Source organism: Erpetoichthys calabaricus, chromosome 14 (genome assembly GCF_900747795.2).
Source record: "Erpetoichthys calabaricus chromosome 14, fErpCal1.3, whole genome shotgun sequence".
Lineage (NCBI taxonomy): Eukaryota > Metazoa > Chordata > Cladistia > Polypteriformes > Polypteridae > Erpetoichthys > Erpetoichthys calabaricus.
This window is the reverse complement of record NC_041407.2, coordinates 11124183-11141377: the sequence shown is the minus strand read 5'-3', so window position 1 is coordinate 11141377 and position 17195 is coordinate 11124183. Positions and strand designations below refer to the sequence as shown.

The following is a 17195-nucleotide window of genomic DNA, read 5'->3' as shown; positions in this document are numbered from 1 at the left end:
AATTCCTCTTTTTTTAAATGCCAGCTACAAACTTCCATATGGGAGCTAACCGTAAAGCTCTCTCTCCAGATAGTGACGATCCATATCGGAGGGAAATGTATAAAACGAAGTACCTCATTGTACTTGCTGGAAGCGTGGTAGAAATGTACGCAACAATGTTCAGCTGCGGAGCTCTCTGTACGCTGAAACTTAAACGTCTTTTTCTTGGACATTCTCGCCATTTAACAAAAATTAGTATGGACAACGGAAGTGACTGAGCGGGCTGAAATTTCACCAGAAATATGTCAGCACTGCCACCTACACAAAGCCCATTCTTAGCACTTGGTCTGGCCAGGGAGCCCCGCCCGTGAGGGGCTGCTCAGTCAGCAAAACACACCCCTTTCAGGCTGGCAACCATAAGGGGCGGAGTCAGATTACCCTCACTGTACCATGGACAGAAAGGAAGAGAAGGCATAATTAGCACTGGCACCCCCTCTTGTCCCGGAGAAAGGACAGAAGGATAATGAGACTGGTAGACAAGAAGTCAAGGACAACTTTCAAAGAGATGCAAGCTGAACTCCAAGCTCAAGGTCCATTAGTGTCTGATCACACGAGACATCGGTTTTTGAGTAACAGTGGGCTCAATGGAAGAAGACCCAGTATGACCCCACTGATGAACGAAAACATGGAGGAGGCTTGGTTACATTTTGGGGCTGCTTTGCTGCGTCTGGCACGGGAGGCCTTGATTTTGAGAAAGCTGTCCTGTGACGTGTGCCGTGCTAGTTTGGTAACAGATGCTGTACCGGCATCATATGATCAAAGCTACCATTCGCTCACATTACAAAAACAAAGGAGGTTTGATGATTCCTTCTGAGGGTGCAGTCAAGGTGGTCAAAGTAGCTGAGCGTGTTATCCGACAGTCGACATGAGGGCAAGCTGTCAGTGTATCTTTGATCAATCTGTTTGTTCGGGCTGAGATTGGTTCAGATGATGTGTTTTTTCTCAAGGAGCACATTGAGGAAACACGGTTTGAAATTGACAACCATCATTTTCTGCTCATGTCTTTAGTTGTGTCGGTCTTCCACAAACTAAGGCTGTACCATATTGCCGGACTGAATACAGTGAACCCTCGTTTATCACGGTTAATCCGTTCCAGACTCTACCGCGATAAATGAATTTTCGCGAAGTAGGATTCTTTATTTATAAATCAAATATTTTCGCAGTTAGAGTATAGAAAACCTGTTTACGATCTTCTAAATACGTTTTTTAACATTATTAGAGCCCTCTAGACATGAAATAACACCCTTTAGTCACCATTACACTCGTATTGCCCAATATATTAGACAAAATAAGAGAAAATAACACACATTAGACGTTACAAATATCATATTATTATTATTGTACTGTACATTTAATTACACACACACACAATTCTTACACACAACCACTAACCTATGAAGGCACGAGCTTAGTAGGAGAGTCTTCAGGTGGTGCAGTATCTTCAGCAGATGCGTCGTTGTCTTCTTCCGCTGACCGAGTACTAGGAGTAGGCAGTGGGTGTCTGGGTGCGCAGCTGAAGAACATCTTGATAGGCAGTTGCTGGCGCTGTCTTTTCATATGCGTGAGGAGGCTTTTGTAGGGTATTGCCATCTTTGATCATATCCAAGAGTTTTACCTTCTCCTGGATGGTAAGCATCTTCCTCCGGTGCTTCGTTTCATTGTCAGAAGGCTTAGAAAAAGCAGCACGTTTAGGAGCCATCGTGGGGCTTAGATAAAAGTTCTCAGAAAATGCATGCGTAGTGACGTAAGCGTGTATGAGAAAAAATCACGATAGAGTGAAACCGCGAAAGTCGAAGCGTGACATAGCGAGGGATCACTGTACTCTCAAATTACAAAGTGGCAACACACGGAAAAAGCTATGGAAGACATTTCTGTTTCATGGATTTTAGATCCTATCCTGTATATATTTAAGTAACCACATTGTGTGTGTGAGCGAGTGAGATTAAGAGAGGAATGAGTGAAATGTTTTCAGAAATTATTAAGCCAATTTGTATACAATAAAATTGTTTATTTTTGTCATTGAGTGTATCATTTCTCTGTTAAAAGAAAGACACACGAAGATAACTAGCAGTAACAGTGCAAAATTTACAATTGGTATACCAGTTTGAAAAGATAAGTTTTGAGGGTAGTTTTAAACCGTGTTATTGAATCGAGCTGACGGATATGAGAGGGAAGAGAATTCCAGAGTTGAGGAGCACTACGAGAGACGCTCGAGCTCCCATAGCACCGAGTGCGATGTGCGGTACAGAAAGTCGAGCTGAGGATGAAGATCTGAGTGAGCGAGAGGAGTGTCAGTCTGGAGGAGATCAGTGAGGTTGTGGAGAGCTTTAAATGTTAAGAACGGTATTGTGTATTGTATTCAGCAGTGAACAGGGAGCCAGTGAAGTTGAGAGAGAATAAGTGTGATATGTTCAGTGGATTTAGAACAGCAGGTTTAGGTTTAGGTTTATTTGTCATATATAGGTTAACACAGGGTCAACATACAATGAAATGTGTATGACGAGAAAAACAAGTCACTCAGCCTAGATCCAATAAAGCTTAAAAAAGATTACAAGGTAAAAATAGACAAGCCATATAAAATAAAATGTGTATGTTTTAAAAGAAGTTATAGAGCAATATGAGTTGAATGAGCAGCAAGTACAAATGACAGTTATTGCACAGATAATGTTTTATAAGTACTGTAGCTGCTAAAATATATAAGGTGTCATCAGGCACGGGTAAGACGCGTGTCAAAAGAATTCTCAGAGTCCAAGAGTTGTTTTAAAGGTATTTAGTGAAAGGTAAAAGTAAATAGTCCACACAAGAATAAAAGAAAAAATAGTTACACACGTAGAATAAAAGGCAAAAAAAAGGAAAAAAATGAATCTTCTATAAACTTAGCTTTTCTTGAAAGACTTTAGTATTTTTATACTTAAAGGTTCTTAATTTCTTCTTTCCTACTTAAAGGTTCTTGATTTCTTCTTTCTTACTTAAAGGTTCTTAATTTCTTCTTTCCTACTTAAAGGTTCTTAATTTGTTCTTTTCTTCTTAAAGGCTCGTAAGCCGGTTGGCACATAGGCAAGTGCCTAGGCATGGTAACGTGCGGTCACGGTTAAAAACCGTATGCCTCCACACCTTATACAAGGCAAGGCTGACACTAACTGAAGAATAATGTTTACTCCAAGCTATTAGAAATGGCAAGTACATACCAAAACGATTCTATTCACGGGGGTTATAGGAACCTTCCATAGTTTATGCATTGTCATCTAATAAACATTCATGAATCTTATAGAACAAGGAAAGTGGCTCTTACAAGTACAGATGCATATTCCATAAAGTGCAGATGCATGTTCCAGTCAGTATTCTGAGTGTGTGCAGGTACAGTTTGTGTGTGAGTAGTGCAATGTAGATGTAGTGCAATGTAGATGTAATGTAAGTGTATGTAAGTGTTCAGGTGTTGCTGTTGAGGAGTCGAATGGCCTGGTGGTAAAGACTGTTAAGTCTTGTAGTCCGAGCAGCCAGACTCCTGTATTGTCTGCCAGACGGTAACAAGGAGAACAGCTGGTGTGATGGATGGCTGTGGTCCTTTATGATGCTGCTTGTCTTACGCAAGCACCGATGGAGGTAAATGTCTTCAATGGCAGGGAGACTCTTGCCCGTGGTGTGCTCTGCTGCCTTCACCACTCTCTGTAGTGATTTCCGACTGCTGGCAGAGCAGCTCCCATACCAGACAGTAATGCAGCCCGTCAGCAGACTCTCGACCACACTCCTGTAAAAGTTTGAGGTGATGTTGGTATTCATGGCAAACTTCCTCAGCCTCCTCAGGAAGTAGAGCTGCTGGGGAGCTTTCTTGACCACAGTGTCTATGTGAAGGGTCCACGAGAGATCCTCGGTGATGTTTACTCCGAGGAACTTGAAGCTGTTAACCCTTTCAACTTCTACGCCGCTGATGTAGATGGCCTGGTGTTCTCTGCCTTGTTGTTTTCGATAGTCCACGATCATCTCCTTGGTTTTGCTGACGTTAAGAGACAAGCTGTTATCCAGGCACCAATTACTCAGTGCCAGCACATCCTCTCTGTAGGCCATCTCATCGTTGTCAGTGATAAGGCCTATGATGGTTCTGTCGTCTGCAAACTTGATGATGGTGTTTGTGCCGTGTTTTGCAACACAGTCGTGGGTGAACAAGGAATACAAGAGGGGGCTAAGCACACTGCCCTGCGGCGCTCCTGTGTTTAAAATGAGTGATGAGGACTTGTGTTTGCCGACTCTCACCACCTGGGGCCTGTTTGTGAGGAAAGAGAAAATCCATCTGCAGATGGTCGTCCCCAACCCAAGGTCGTCAAGCTTCAAGACGAGTTTTGAGGGAATGATGGTGTTGAATGCCGAGCTGTAATCTATGAACAGCATTCTTACATATGTATTTCCTCTTTCCAGGTGGGTGAGGGCAGTGTTTATTGTTAGCGCAATGGCATCCTCTGTCGATCTGTTTGCTCTGTAAGCAAATTGGAGAGGATCCAGCATGTCAGGGAGGGAGGAGCAGATGTAACCTTTGACCAGTTGCTCAAAGCACTTCAAAATGACAGATGTCAGTGCAACCGGGCGATAGTCATTCAGACAGGAGACCACCAGTTTCTTTGGGACAGGAATGATGGTGGATGCCTTGAAGGAAGTGGGGACCACTGACTGCCTCAGGGAGAGATTGAAAATGTTGGTGAACACACCTGCTAGCTGGTCAGCACACGCCCTCAGGGCACGGCCTGGGATGCCATTTGGTCCCGGAGCTTTGCGAGGATTGACCTTTTTGAAGGACCTTCTCACATCAAACGTTTCAAGGATCAGAGTGACAGACTCACTGCCCCCTTGAGGATATAGCACCTGTTCTTTGTTGGCTGCATCAAAACGAGCATAGAAAGTGTTGAGCTCGTCTGTAAGACATGCAGTGGGCTGAACACTGACTGTGTTTTTCTTTTTATAGTCAGTAATGCAGCACAGTCCATTTCACCGGCGCCTGGTGTCAGAGCTGTGGTAGCTTGACTCCACTTTGTCCCTGTAGTTCCGTTTGGCCTTCTTGATGGACCTCCGGAGGTCGTATCTGGCTGCTTTGTATGCATCAGAGTCCCCTGAGCCAAAGGCAGAGGTCCGCACCTTGAGCTTAGCCCGGATCTCCCTATTTACCCAGGGTTTCTGGTTAGGATATATGCAAACGGTGGTTTTAGTGACAACATCGTCAATGCACTTGCTGATATATCCTGTGACAGAGTCTGTGAATTCATTGATGTTGCCATCAGCTGCATCCTCAAACATCTGCCAATCAGTTGTTTCAAAGCAGTCCTGTAAGACCCCCTCAGCTTCACTGTCCCATTTGTAGATGTTCCTGTAAACCGGTTTTTCCTGTTTAAGTCTTCGTTTATATGCAGGCAGCAGCAATATAGAGCAATGGTCTGCTTTTCCAAAAGCTGGTCGAGGGAGAGATTTGTAGGAGTCCTTGAATAAGGTGTAACAATGATCCAGTGTTTGATCACCTCTTGTGGGGGGAGAGATGTGCTGATAGTATTTAGGGAGAACTTTCTTCATGTTTGCTCTGTTAAAGTCTCCCAACACAATAAATGCTGCTTCTGAGTTAGCGTTCTCTAGTCCACTGATAACATAATACAGTTCATCCATAGCCGAAGCTTTATCAGCTTGTGGGGGGATGTAAACAACTGAAAGGAGAACTGAACTGAACTCCCTCGGGAGGTTAAAGGGTCTAACTTTAATGGTCAGCAGCTCGAGAACCGGTGAGCAGTGTGTTTTTAAGACACACACATCCGTAGCCCACGAAGAGTTAACCATAAAGCACACACCCCCTCCCCTCGACTTGCCTGAGTCCTTCGTTCTGTCTCCCCGATAAACAATGAACCCGTCTGGTGTGACTGCGCAGTCAGGTACGCTGGGCTCCAGTTATCCTGGCAGCAGAATTTTGAAGAAGTTGTAAGCGATGGATAAGTTTTTCTGGGATGCCAGATAGAATAGCATTACAGTAATTCCTCGCTACTTTGCGGTTCACTTTTCGCGGATTCACGACTTCGTGGATTTTATATGTAAGCATATCTAAATACATAACGCGGATTTTTCGCTGCTTCGCGGGTTTCTGCGGACAATGGGTCTTTTTACTTGCTTCCTCAGTTGGTTTGCCCAGTTGATTTCATACAAGAGATGCTATTGGCAGATGGCTGAGAAGCTACCCAATCAGAGCACGCAGTTAAGTTCCTGTGTGCTGCTGATTGGCTCAGCGATGGAGTGCTGCATTAACCAGGAAGTCTCATCTCACTCATTCATCATTAACGTGCTAATGCTTCAGGAGCCGTGTCCAAGCACCAACAGAAGATGCAAATGATTGCAGAAAAGGTAAAAGTTTTGGATATGCTGAAGGAAGGGAACAGCTACACTGCTGCAGGACATTGATTCTTTTTATTTAAAAAGGAGGAAAAGCATATAAGATCTACGGCCGCAGTGTCCTTTAACCAGGGTGCAAAACGAGTTGCAAGTGGACATGATAAGGCAGTAGTCTGGATGGAATCTGCTTTAGGAATCTTTGCAACAAGGTCGACGACGTCATGACCGCCTACAAGCTGCTACGTGTACTTCGCTATACAGTAAGTGTAAACTTATCTACCAATTTCATTTTGCTTAGCAGTTGTCCCTGTTTTTAATAGAGTAAATGGTGGGTTGTAAACAATACAGGGAGGGTTTAAAAACGTCCAAATACACGTTAAATAATTAAATAAATATAGTGTCCCTACTTCGCGGAAATTCAGTTATCGCGGTCGGCCTTGGAACCTATCTCCCGCGATAAGTGAGGGATTACTGTACAATAATCTATATGTGAGGTGACTCGGGCATTAACCAATACTTCAGTACTGTGTTGCATAAGAACAGGACAAAGTCTAGAAATGTTTCGGAGATGGAAGAAGGCAGTCCGAGAAATATTACTTATGTGGGAGGAATTATTTAATAATAATAATTATTATTTAATAATTGTCATTATTAGTGTATAAATTGATATAAATAATTGCATTTAAATGATTCACCAAAATCTGTTATATGTAAATGATACTGTTTTAAACGTTATTGTTCTTTCATCAGAAAACCCAGTTTCCACCTTTACCTGTATTAGTTTAAATGGCACTTTTGCCTCTCGCAATATGGCGTACGCGCTGACGTATCGTGTCCAATGGGCAACACAGTGAATGCGCCGTCTATCTATGTATGTCTATGGCAACGAGCACCTGTTGGGCTCACAGGCGCCCCCTTCAGGGCGGCATGGTACTGTCGGCCTCACTTTGTGCCTTTTCACGGCGGTTTGATGTCCGATCAGCAAGACTAAATATGTCGCACACCTTCATTAAAGGTATGAGCCAGACTGTGGAAAGTCAGGGTGTATAATAAACGTTTCTGCAAACATTATATTGGCGACATACAGGGAGACAGCAACAGGCAGCGCCAATCGCACACATCAACCTCGTCAGTGTGTGAGGGAGAGTGCAGTCCGAGGTGAGGGGAGGCTCGTTGCTGCTGAACCTTGCATTTCTCTCCTGTATTTGAACAGAAAATGCGCCACTTCAGCGATTTTGACCATAAAAATGATCAAAATTATTGGAATCCTACAGAAAACAAATTAATAACACCGACCAGTGGACACGTTTATTTTATGTTTTCATTATTAGTTTTTTTACGTTTCATGATGTCATGCCTCATTCATGCCTCCCCTGACCGCACGTCCCTGCTTAGCGAGTGCTCATGCAGTGTAGCTCCTCGTCCTTTAATCACATCGACTGCACCATGGCCATAAAAAAGACCATACACTCTGAGAAGGAGGATTATTTAAAATAAAATAACAACTAACAGCTTTCCTTAAAATATTACATGCTGATAGTAATGTTCCAAGTTCCAACGATTCTTATCCAGTCTTTCAGCACACCTCAAGCCAGGATCACATGACACAACTTTAAGGTGGAAGGGAGATCAGACTTGATGACTGCTGGTCTCATCATCTGAACATGTCGATATGCATGATTAGAAATTGCACGGTATGTCAAATTAGACAGCTCTGCACAGTTTTACATTTCCAAAACATTTCGCAAGCTCACTCCATTTTCTAACAGCCAATTACGCGCTACCTGATGGAGCCGTTGTCCATATCTTTGCCTTGTTTTTTTTCATTCTGTTATGGTACATAAAACACAAGATAACAGACACCAGGACACCCGTGTTCCTTCTTCCTCGTAGCTGCATTGTACTTCTAGGTTTGTTCATAGGCTGTCAACTGTCACATGTAAAATTGTCAGCGAATTGAGGTTTGCCTGTTTCGCTCCTCACTACTGCCAGTCTGTAGAACCTTGCGATGCTCTCAGAGAATTCATCAGACAGGGCTTTCAGTGCAGCACCACTCATGTGTCACTCTAGCGTTGTACCTCTGCTTGTTCCCAGCATTCTCAGCAAAGTGTCATTCTTCAGTTTCGCCAGGGCCTCAGTACTTGACATTGCCATGACAAGGGTTGTGCTTTTAATTTTTTCTATCTGATTGCAGTTCCTGGGGTTAAGAAGGGCAAGGATTCCATTGGTAATATTTATTTTGCGATCCCAGGGCAACACACCATGAGTTGCTCTTTCCCTGTTCTTGTGCGTGGCACAAGTTCTGTTATTGTGTACAGCCAAACAACCCTGCAGACATTAGAAATAATGTTTCAGAAAACTTCCCTATCTGGAACTTACCTGAACATATTGTTGGTAATTCTGTGCACGGACAAAACAGTAATGACCATCAGCAGACCTGGGAAAGGAGAGGAAGGTGAGGTGACAATAATGACCATCAGTAGACCCAGTGAAGGAGAGGAAGGCAAGGTGATGATAACGACTATCAGTAGACCTGGTGAAGGAAAGGAAGGCAAGGTGACGATAACGACCATCAGTAGACCTGGCGAAGGAGAGGAAGGCAAGGTGACGATAAGGACTATCAGTAGACCTGGCGAAGGAGAGGAAGGCAAGGTGACGATAACGACCATCAGTAGACCTGGCGAAGGAAAGGAAGGCAAGGTGACGATAACGACCATCAGTAGACCTTGCAAAGGAGAGGAAGGCAAGGTGACGATAACGACCATCAGTAGACCTGGCGAAAGAGAGGAAGGCAAGGTGATGATAACGACCATCAGTAGACCTGGCGAAGGAGAGGAAGGCAAGGTGACGATAACGACCATCAGTAGACCTGGCGAAGGAGAGGAAGGCAAGGTGACGATAACGACCATCAGTAGACCCGATGAAGGAGAGGAAGGCAAGGAGATGACGTCATAACCAGGCTGTGGCAGCACCTGAACCAGCCTCTGATCCCTTCAAACAGATGTCTGAGGAGAGCTGAATCCGTCATCTCTGATGATCGCCATTCAGCTCATCCCCTGTTTTCTCTTCTGCCTTCAGGGTAGTGCTACCCAAGCCTCACCGCTCGCTCCACCCGCTTCAGGAGCAGCTCCTGCGTCAAGGCCATAAGGTCTCACTGAATTTCCGGTAACCTGATCCTACCTACCCTGCACTGTGCTGTACCCTCCTGCTGGTTTATTTGAAATCCCATTGAACATTACTTTTTCATTCTTATTTATTATATTGTTTGTATAATTATTTTCAGAAACAGTTATTTATTTATTGTATTTTAGTTTATTTGCACATCATTGTAACTGTTGCACAAGGATTTCACTATACTCTCACAGTATATGTGACAATGCGGATCTCAAATCTCTAACCAAAACTATTATGTTTTAAAAGTTGCTAAAAATGATCCACGTTCTTCCGAGAAGCTGTCTTGTTTGGCTTCTAGTCACTGCCATTTTTGGGATAATTTTGTGGATGGTTGCCTTGCTATTACTAGGCTAGATGACCAGGAAAATGTGACACATGACGTTGTGAAGGTTTAAAAGTTGGCGTTGGGCTTTTTCTGGTCCTCCAAGATTTTAATCACTAAGGAAAATACCTTTTGCTTCTTATTGTTCATTTTGAATTTACTGATTATTAGAACTCTCTGACTTTCAATTACATCTCATGTTTCCTTTTTGGCTCCGGTTATGCATAATCTTTTTTGGGTTACAACTAACCACTCTGATTTTTGACCACAATTTTGGCAGCAGGGTTGGAGAGGAGGTGAGGAAAGCTGCCAATAAAGACGATGGAGGAAGAGATTAAAAGCTTAGTTGGTTATTCAGGCCTGAGAAATGTGTGGTCTCAGGCTGGGAGTGAGCAGAGCCTCTTCTGTTTCCTTTGAAAAGTGTCTTTGAGACCCTGTGGAAGGACACAAGGAGAGATCGGTGTGGCTATGATCAAAGACCTGACATGTTCTACAAATGGCTTGGTGAGGTCTTTCATCTTAACGGCTCAAACAGGCTCCTTGAAATGGTCTGCTAGCCGTCTCCCTGTTACCACGATATTGATGGCTGGACACTTCCTACAAGAAATTTAGTCAACAAAATTTTAGATTGGCAAAAGGCCCATTGTTAAACAATGAATTGACCAGTGAGATCAGATACAAAGGTTATTAGTGGTGACATATTTGCAAATGGCACAGTGGCTCCTGTCACAGCTCAAAGTGGAGAGGAATGGGGCTCTCCTCTGTGAAGTGAGCTGTGAATGTGAAGTTTGCGAAGCTTAAGACAGTTGATGGAAGGAGGTCAAGGGAGGGTGAGGAAAAATAAAGCCTCCCATGGAAGGATCAGCCAGCAAAATGAGGAAATTTCATTTGATGATACCTTTTGGAGAAATGGAGTGTTGAGTTGAAACGGGAAGATCAGCAAGTTCCAGGTTCCATTGTTGAGGTTCCTCTTAGAGTGGGGTGTTATGATTTCTTCTATTGGCTTGATTGAGTGCTCTGTCCATATTATGAGGAAGGTATCCACTATCATCGAAGTATCTCCTCACTCTGAAAGCTTCATTACTGACGTCAACCTCATCAAAAGAGGTAGGGAGGTTTCAGTATGCCAGGGATGGAGAAGGTAACTGCATGAGTCAGTTGGCTTGTAATAAAGAGAGGTTTTAAGTCCTGGAAAGCTGATCGAAAGAATGATGTCTAAAAATGGTAGAGCTGTGGTGGAAATGTCATCTGTAAACCTGAGGGATGAATGGAAACTAATGAAATCATTAATGCATTTCTACCTTCTGGAGCAAGAAGCAGCACCAACACCATTGTCAATATATCTTTTGTACAGGTCTGGTACAAAGCCTAGGTAGGAAGGATGAAGATGTTGGCATAGCTGGGTTCTGTTCTAGTGACCATTACAACTCCACAGACTTGGTGAAAAAAGTAGTTATCGAAAGAGAAGGCATTGAGACTAAGAAGCAGTTCTGTCAGTCTGATGAGGGTGTTCATGGAGGGATCCTGAACTGGACATCTGTTGAATGCTGGTCATTGAGGGCAATGAGACCTTCATCATGAAGAATGACCATGTACAAAGAAGTGATATCCATGATAAAGAGAAAGCTGTCGGTACAGTGAAACCTAAAGCTGTCAAGGAACCGGTGAGCATGGTCAGTGTCTTTTAAGTTTGAAGGGAGAACTTCAACCAGTGTTTTCATAAGACTATGGAGGAAAGCTGAAATAGGAAGAGTAGGACAGTTACACGCAGAAACAATAGGGTGTCCAGGATCATCTGGATTTGTGGATTTTGGGTAGAAGTTAAAATTGAAATATCTGTGGGTTTTTAACAAAGAGGTGGTTGGCCCTGGGGGACAATTTGCTGATGAGATAGAAGTTTGTTGTTAATCACAGTCTTCCCGGTTACAGTCCCCGTTTGATCAGAGACCATTCCATGCCATTTTCTGATTCCATTCTTTTTCAAAACTGCTGTCGCCCTCCACAAGCAGTACAGATATTAATAGGAGCGATTCATTTGTTTTAAACATGTTAAATGTTTACTAATATCATGTTTTATTTCAGAACCCCAAAGTCTGCAGCTGTACAGACTACTGTGAAAAAGAGAATGATCTGCATTGAAGTAGATGAGGAAGCGTTTATCAAAAATATTGGTCTTTTTCTACAAACTCCCAATGAGCTCGCAAGAAAGACATCAACGACACAGACCCAGGACATGGTCGCAAAGGCAGGTCTTGACATTCAGCAAAGCAAACTTCAAGGAAAAACTTCTCTGAGCAATCAAACAACAGCAAGAAAGCCATACAACCCAAAGAATTTCAACCAGTACCCTGTGTGGCCAGACGAAGAGGAGTATCATCGGGACCACATGGAAGAAAGGAAGGTAAGAACTGCACGTTTCACTTTTCTTGTCCAAGATGTCCCTACTGCTCATTGTCACTGTTGCACAAACAATCAAGTGTCCCACAGGTAAAGCTGGAAGCTCTCTGACAAGCAGATGAGAGTTGCTGGGAAATCGAATTTCTGACCTGTTGAAGCTAATTCTGGACTTTGCTCCTCAGGTCGTGCCAATTTGTGACAAAGCCAATGCCATTCATTTCTCGAGCACATTGGGATTACATTATTAATATTGGGCACTTTGTTTTTTCACAGACCTGTCCAGTCAATTTAAGAAAATCAAAAGTTGACTGGTTTAAGAAAGCATTTATTCCTGATGTTGGGATTTTTATGCACAAAGAACATTTCAGTGAACTGGAGTGGAAGAGGCTGGAGAAGTTCAACCCTCCCTATGGATGGATGGGGGCCAACTACCAAGGTGAACCGCTGTTTTTGGATGTCATGATTGGTGTTCTTCATTAATTTTCATTCGCTTTGCTGAAGAGTTCCTGGGTCTTCTTGATGGGTTTTCTGAGGTTGCTGAGGTTGAGGAACTTGATACAAATATTTATTTTGTTGAATGTTAATTCCTTACCATAGTGCTTTAATGGTGTGTTTCACATCAACCTCCCAGAGCTCAAGTGATATCGGCGCAGCGACCATATAAACGGTGTCACAAACTTGACACAGAGTCATACAAAGGTTTGGGGCAGCCACCCGTGTAACTATTTTCCTGGCTGCAAAAGTTGTTTTCAAATGAATACTGCACTGATGTGCATTCAACCGAGTCCAAGATGGAACTGAGGGAATAGGGAAAAGGTGCAGGCTTTTAAAGGGGGAGACAGGAAGTGAGATCATAGGGATCGGGCTCATGTTCTTCAGCCATTGGTTCGAGCCCGGACGTGATATCACAGGGGCCGGAGCTGGCAAGGTTTCCTTCCATAGGCTCGGTCCCGGAAGTGACGTGAAGAGAGCCAGGTGGAATCTCCTGTGAATGGTCTACAGGAAAGAGAGAAAAAGAGTCAGTGCACTCTGCCACATCCCAGCATGCCTCAGAATTGCCTTTACTCAAGCCCTTTAGCTGCCTCCCATGCGCACGTGTGTGACAACGGTCATATTGTGTGCTGCTTCAGTATCTGTGTTTGGATAATTCTTAAAGACTTTAAGTGTGATTCTCCGTATTTTCGTTCTCGTTTTCCTGACTTATTGATTCTTGTCTCCCGTTTCTGGCTTAATGAAAATTTAGTTTGTCTCTTTGATTTGGACTCTCTTGTGGTTTTCATTTCATCTTCCCATCCTGAAATAAGACATCATTCTGCTTCGGGTGAACACTGGATGACTCTGCTCTTCTACACTAAGCATGTAGACACTGAAGAGTAGCGGAACAGACAGCCTTGAGGATTATTGTGCTATTACCCTCAAATCACTCTTACTTGCTTTCTTGTAGAGCCAAGATGTGTTTTCCAGGGATAAGTGACCTCACCAGATTGGTCCACTCTCGCACCTTAAGATTAACACACACATCCATGCTGTAGATATACACATACACAGAAACCCTAAACACATAAGTGCCGTATGAATGACGCCTGCACAGCCCAACGCTCACTAGCACAAGAGACTTACTTATCATTGGCACAAACAACATATGATGTCTTAGATATAACTCGGACCCAAAGAATACTTCAGTCTCCAAGAATACATTTAAACATACAAAGGCTCAACATCCTCGTCTATAGGCCACTTACCAACCAATGATGTCTTACTTTTACCGTAGTGTTCCTTCTATTGGATGGAGGTGCCCTCCTCAGCCTGATAAACCCCACAGATCAGAGCATATGGCAACTTCCTACTGGTCTTAATATTTACTTTATTAAATTCAATCACTCTAAATATAGAGACAAATTACAGTAATCCCTCACTTATCGCGGGAGATAGGTTCCAAGGCCGACCGCGATAACTGAATTTCCGCGAAGTAGGGACACCATATTTATTTAATTATTTAACGTGTATTTGGACGTTTTTAAACCCTCCCTGTATTGTTTACAACCCACCCTTTACTCTATTAATAACAGGGACAACTGCTAAGCAATATGAAATCGGTAGATAAGTTTACACTTACTGTATAGCGAAGTACACGTAGCAGCTTGTAGGCAGTCATGACATCGTCGACCTTGTTGCAAAGATTCCTAAAGAAGATTCCATCCAGACTACTGCCTTATCACATCCACTTGCAACTCATTTTGCGCCCTGGTTAAAGGACACTGCGGCTGTAGATCTTATATGCTTTTCCTCCTTTTTAAATAAAAAGAATCGTGGACTCATTGATGCTGTAATGGTGTCCTGCAGCAGTGTAGCTGTTCCCTTCCTTCAGCATATCCAAAACTTTTACCTTTTCTGCAATCATTTGCATCTTCTGTTGGTGCTTGGACACGGCCCCTGCAGCAGGAGCACGTTAATGCTGAATGAGTGAGATGAGACTTCCTGGTTAATGCAGCACTCCGTCGCTGAGCCAATCAGCAGCACACAGGAACTTGACTGCGTGCTCTGATTGGGTAGCTTCTCAGCCATCTGCCAATAGCATCTCTTGTATGAAATCAACTGGGCAAACCAACTGAGGAAGCAAGTACCAGAAATAAAAAGACCCATTGTCCGCAGAAACCTGCGAAGCAGCGAAAAATCCGCATTACATATTTAGATATGCTTACATATAAAATCCGCGAAGTCGTGAATCCGCGAAAAGTGAACCGCGAAGTAGCGAGGGATTACTGTACAGAAATTTAAAAGGAACATGGTATTTATTAAAGAAGAATAATACCAGTTGAAGAAAGTATAATAGAAAATATTGTGAAATGGGCCACTATAGCGTCCGACCCGGCACAGACTGACACTGAGGCACATGTAAAAACACAAGGGCTTTTATTTTTTCTTCAGCTGTAGGGCATGTCTTCCCCGTGAACCTTCCAGCCACAACACAGTCCCAAGCACACAAATAACAACCCTTCTTCTGGCACCACCACTCCTCCCAAGCAACCTCGTCCTCTTCCTCCCAATTCTGGCCCAGAGTGGTGGATGCCGGTCCTTTTTATAGCCCACCTTGATCACTTGCACTTCCAGGTGGGGCTGTACAGTTGTCCAAGCTGGCTCCGGGCTCCATGCAGCACCCCCTGGCAGCCACCCCAGATCCTCATAGGGTTGTGGAGAACTCCATCTCCCATGGAACCCTGAGGGAAACTGAGGCACCATCGTCAGCCAGGGAGGCTGCCACCAAGCGTCCCGGGGGAGGTACTGAGGAGCCCATGGCTGCTCCCCCAGAACATAAGTAGAAGGGGCGTCCCGGCCGGGCATGGGACCTGGTCGCCCGCCACAATATAAAAAGATAGCAAAATCTGGATATATACAGTGTTTAGGAAAAGCTTATAATAATAAATAATAATAATACATTTTATTTATATAGCGCCTTTCCCATGCTCAAGACACTTCACATAGTTTAAGAAAGAACAGCAGGGTATACAGTATATAGCATTGTAATAAACCAGATAAGTAAATAAAGAAGATTAAGATAGTAAATTTGGAGAAAAAGCCTAACAAACAACATAACTAATGGCACAGCACACACACACACAAGTTACATGAGCATCTTGACAGAGAGGTAAACTGAGAGAAGGGTAATAAAGTCAAGTAGAGCTAAAAGTCAAAATGAACAGATGAGTTTTGAGTCATTTTATAAAAGAATTCATGGAGTCAGCTGACCTGATTAATTTCGGTAGGTCATTCCAGAGTCTGGACGCTATACAGCTGAAGGCCCTGCTGTCACCCATGGAGTGTAGATTAGTGTGGGGCACAACAAGATTACCAGAATCGGAGGACCTTAGTGGGCGGGCAGGCACATAGTGATGGAGAAGGTCACTGATGTAGTTTGGCATGAGGTTATTTAAGGCTTTGTAGGTTATTAGTAGGATTTTATATTCGATTCTGTAAGACACAGGGAGCCAGTGAAGGCGAAGCAGGATGGGTGTGATGTGCTTACTGTTTCTGGTTCAAGTAAGGACTTGCCACCAAGTTTTGAATAAGCTGGAGCTGTGATATAAGATTAGAAGGGGCACCTGCCAGTAGGGGGATGTGATAAAAGCATGGACGAGTTTCTCAGCATTAGAAAAGGAGAGGAAGGAGCGAACATGGGATATGTGACGGAGGTGAAAGTAAGAAAGTTTCTTAATGTGATTTACATGGGCGGAATAAGAAAGGGAGGAATCAAAAATGACACCAAAATTCTTTGCCGTAGATGCAGGTCTGATGAGATCACTGCCAAGATACACTGGGAAGGAGCTCATTTTATTAAGTTGCACTTTAGTCCCAATTTTCAGGAGTTCAGATTTGTTGCAATTTAATTTTAAAGAGTTCTGCTCCATCCAGGTTTTAATTTCACTAAGGCAAGTTGTGAGCTGAGAAAGCTCTGATGAAGTTCCACTTTTAACATTAAAGTAGAGTTGAGTATCGCCTGCATAAAAATGATAACCCAGTCCAAAGCTACAAATAATATGGCCAAGGGGAAGCATATAAATACAGAAGGGAAGAGGGCCGAGGACAGAGCCCTGAGGAGCTCCTTGCATGACTGAGGCTGAGCTGGATCTTCTGTTGCCAAGACTAACAAACTCTTGCCTATCAGTCAGACAGGACTTGACCCACTGGAGGGCAGTGCCAGAGATACCCAGCATGTTCTCCATTCTGGACAGTAAAATGTCATGTCTGACCTGAGTGTCAAATGCTGCACTGAGGTCTAACAGAATTAATATGCTGGTTTGTCCAGAGTCTGCTGCCATAACCAAATCATTGGTTACCCGTAGCAGAGCAGTTTCACAGCTGTGCTGAGCCCTGAAACCAGACTGAAAGGGTTCCATCAAATTATTAGAGG

General features: G+C 43.5%; 1 protein-coding gene across 1 annotated transcript in view; it reads left to right on the top strand.

The window, feature by feature from the left end:
* Positions 1 to 17195, top strand: part of LOC114664599 (alpha-N-acetylgalactosaminide alpha-2,6-sialyltransferase 1-like) — a 35138-nt gene that overhangs the window by 6326 nt on the left and 11617 nt on the right. Inside the window, exons 2-3 of the mRNA XM_028818781.2 lie at positions 11972 to 12290; positions 12560 to 12722. Of these exons, the coding sequence (XP_028674614.2) occupies positions 11972 to 12290; positions 12560 to 12722 (482 nt within the window). The remainder of the gene's footprint in view (positions 1 to 11971; positions 12291 to 12559; positions 12723 to 17195) is intronic.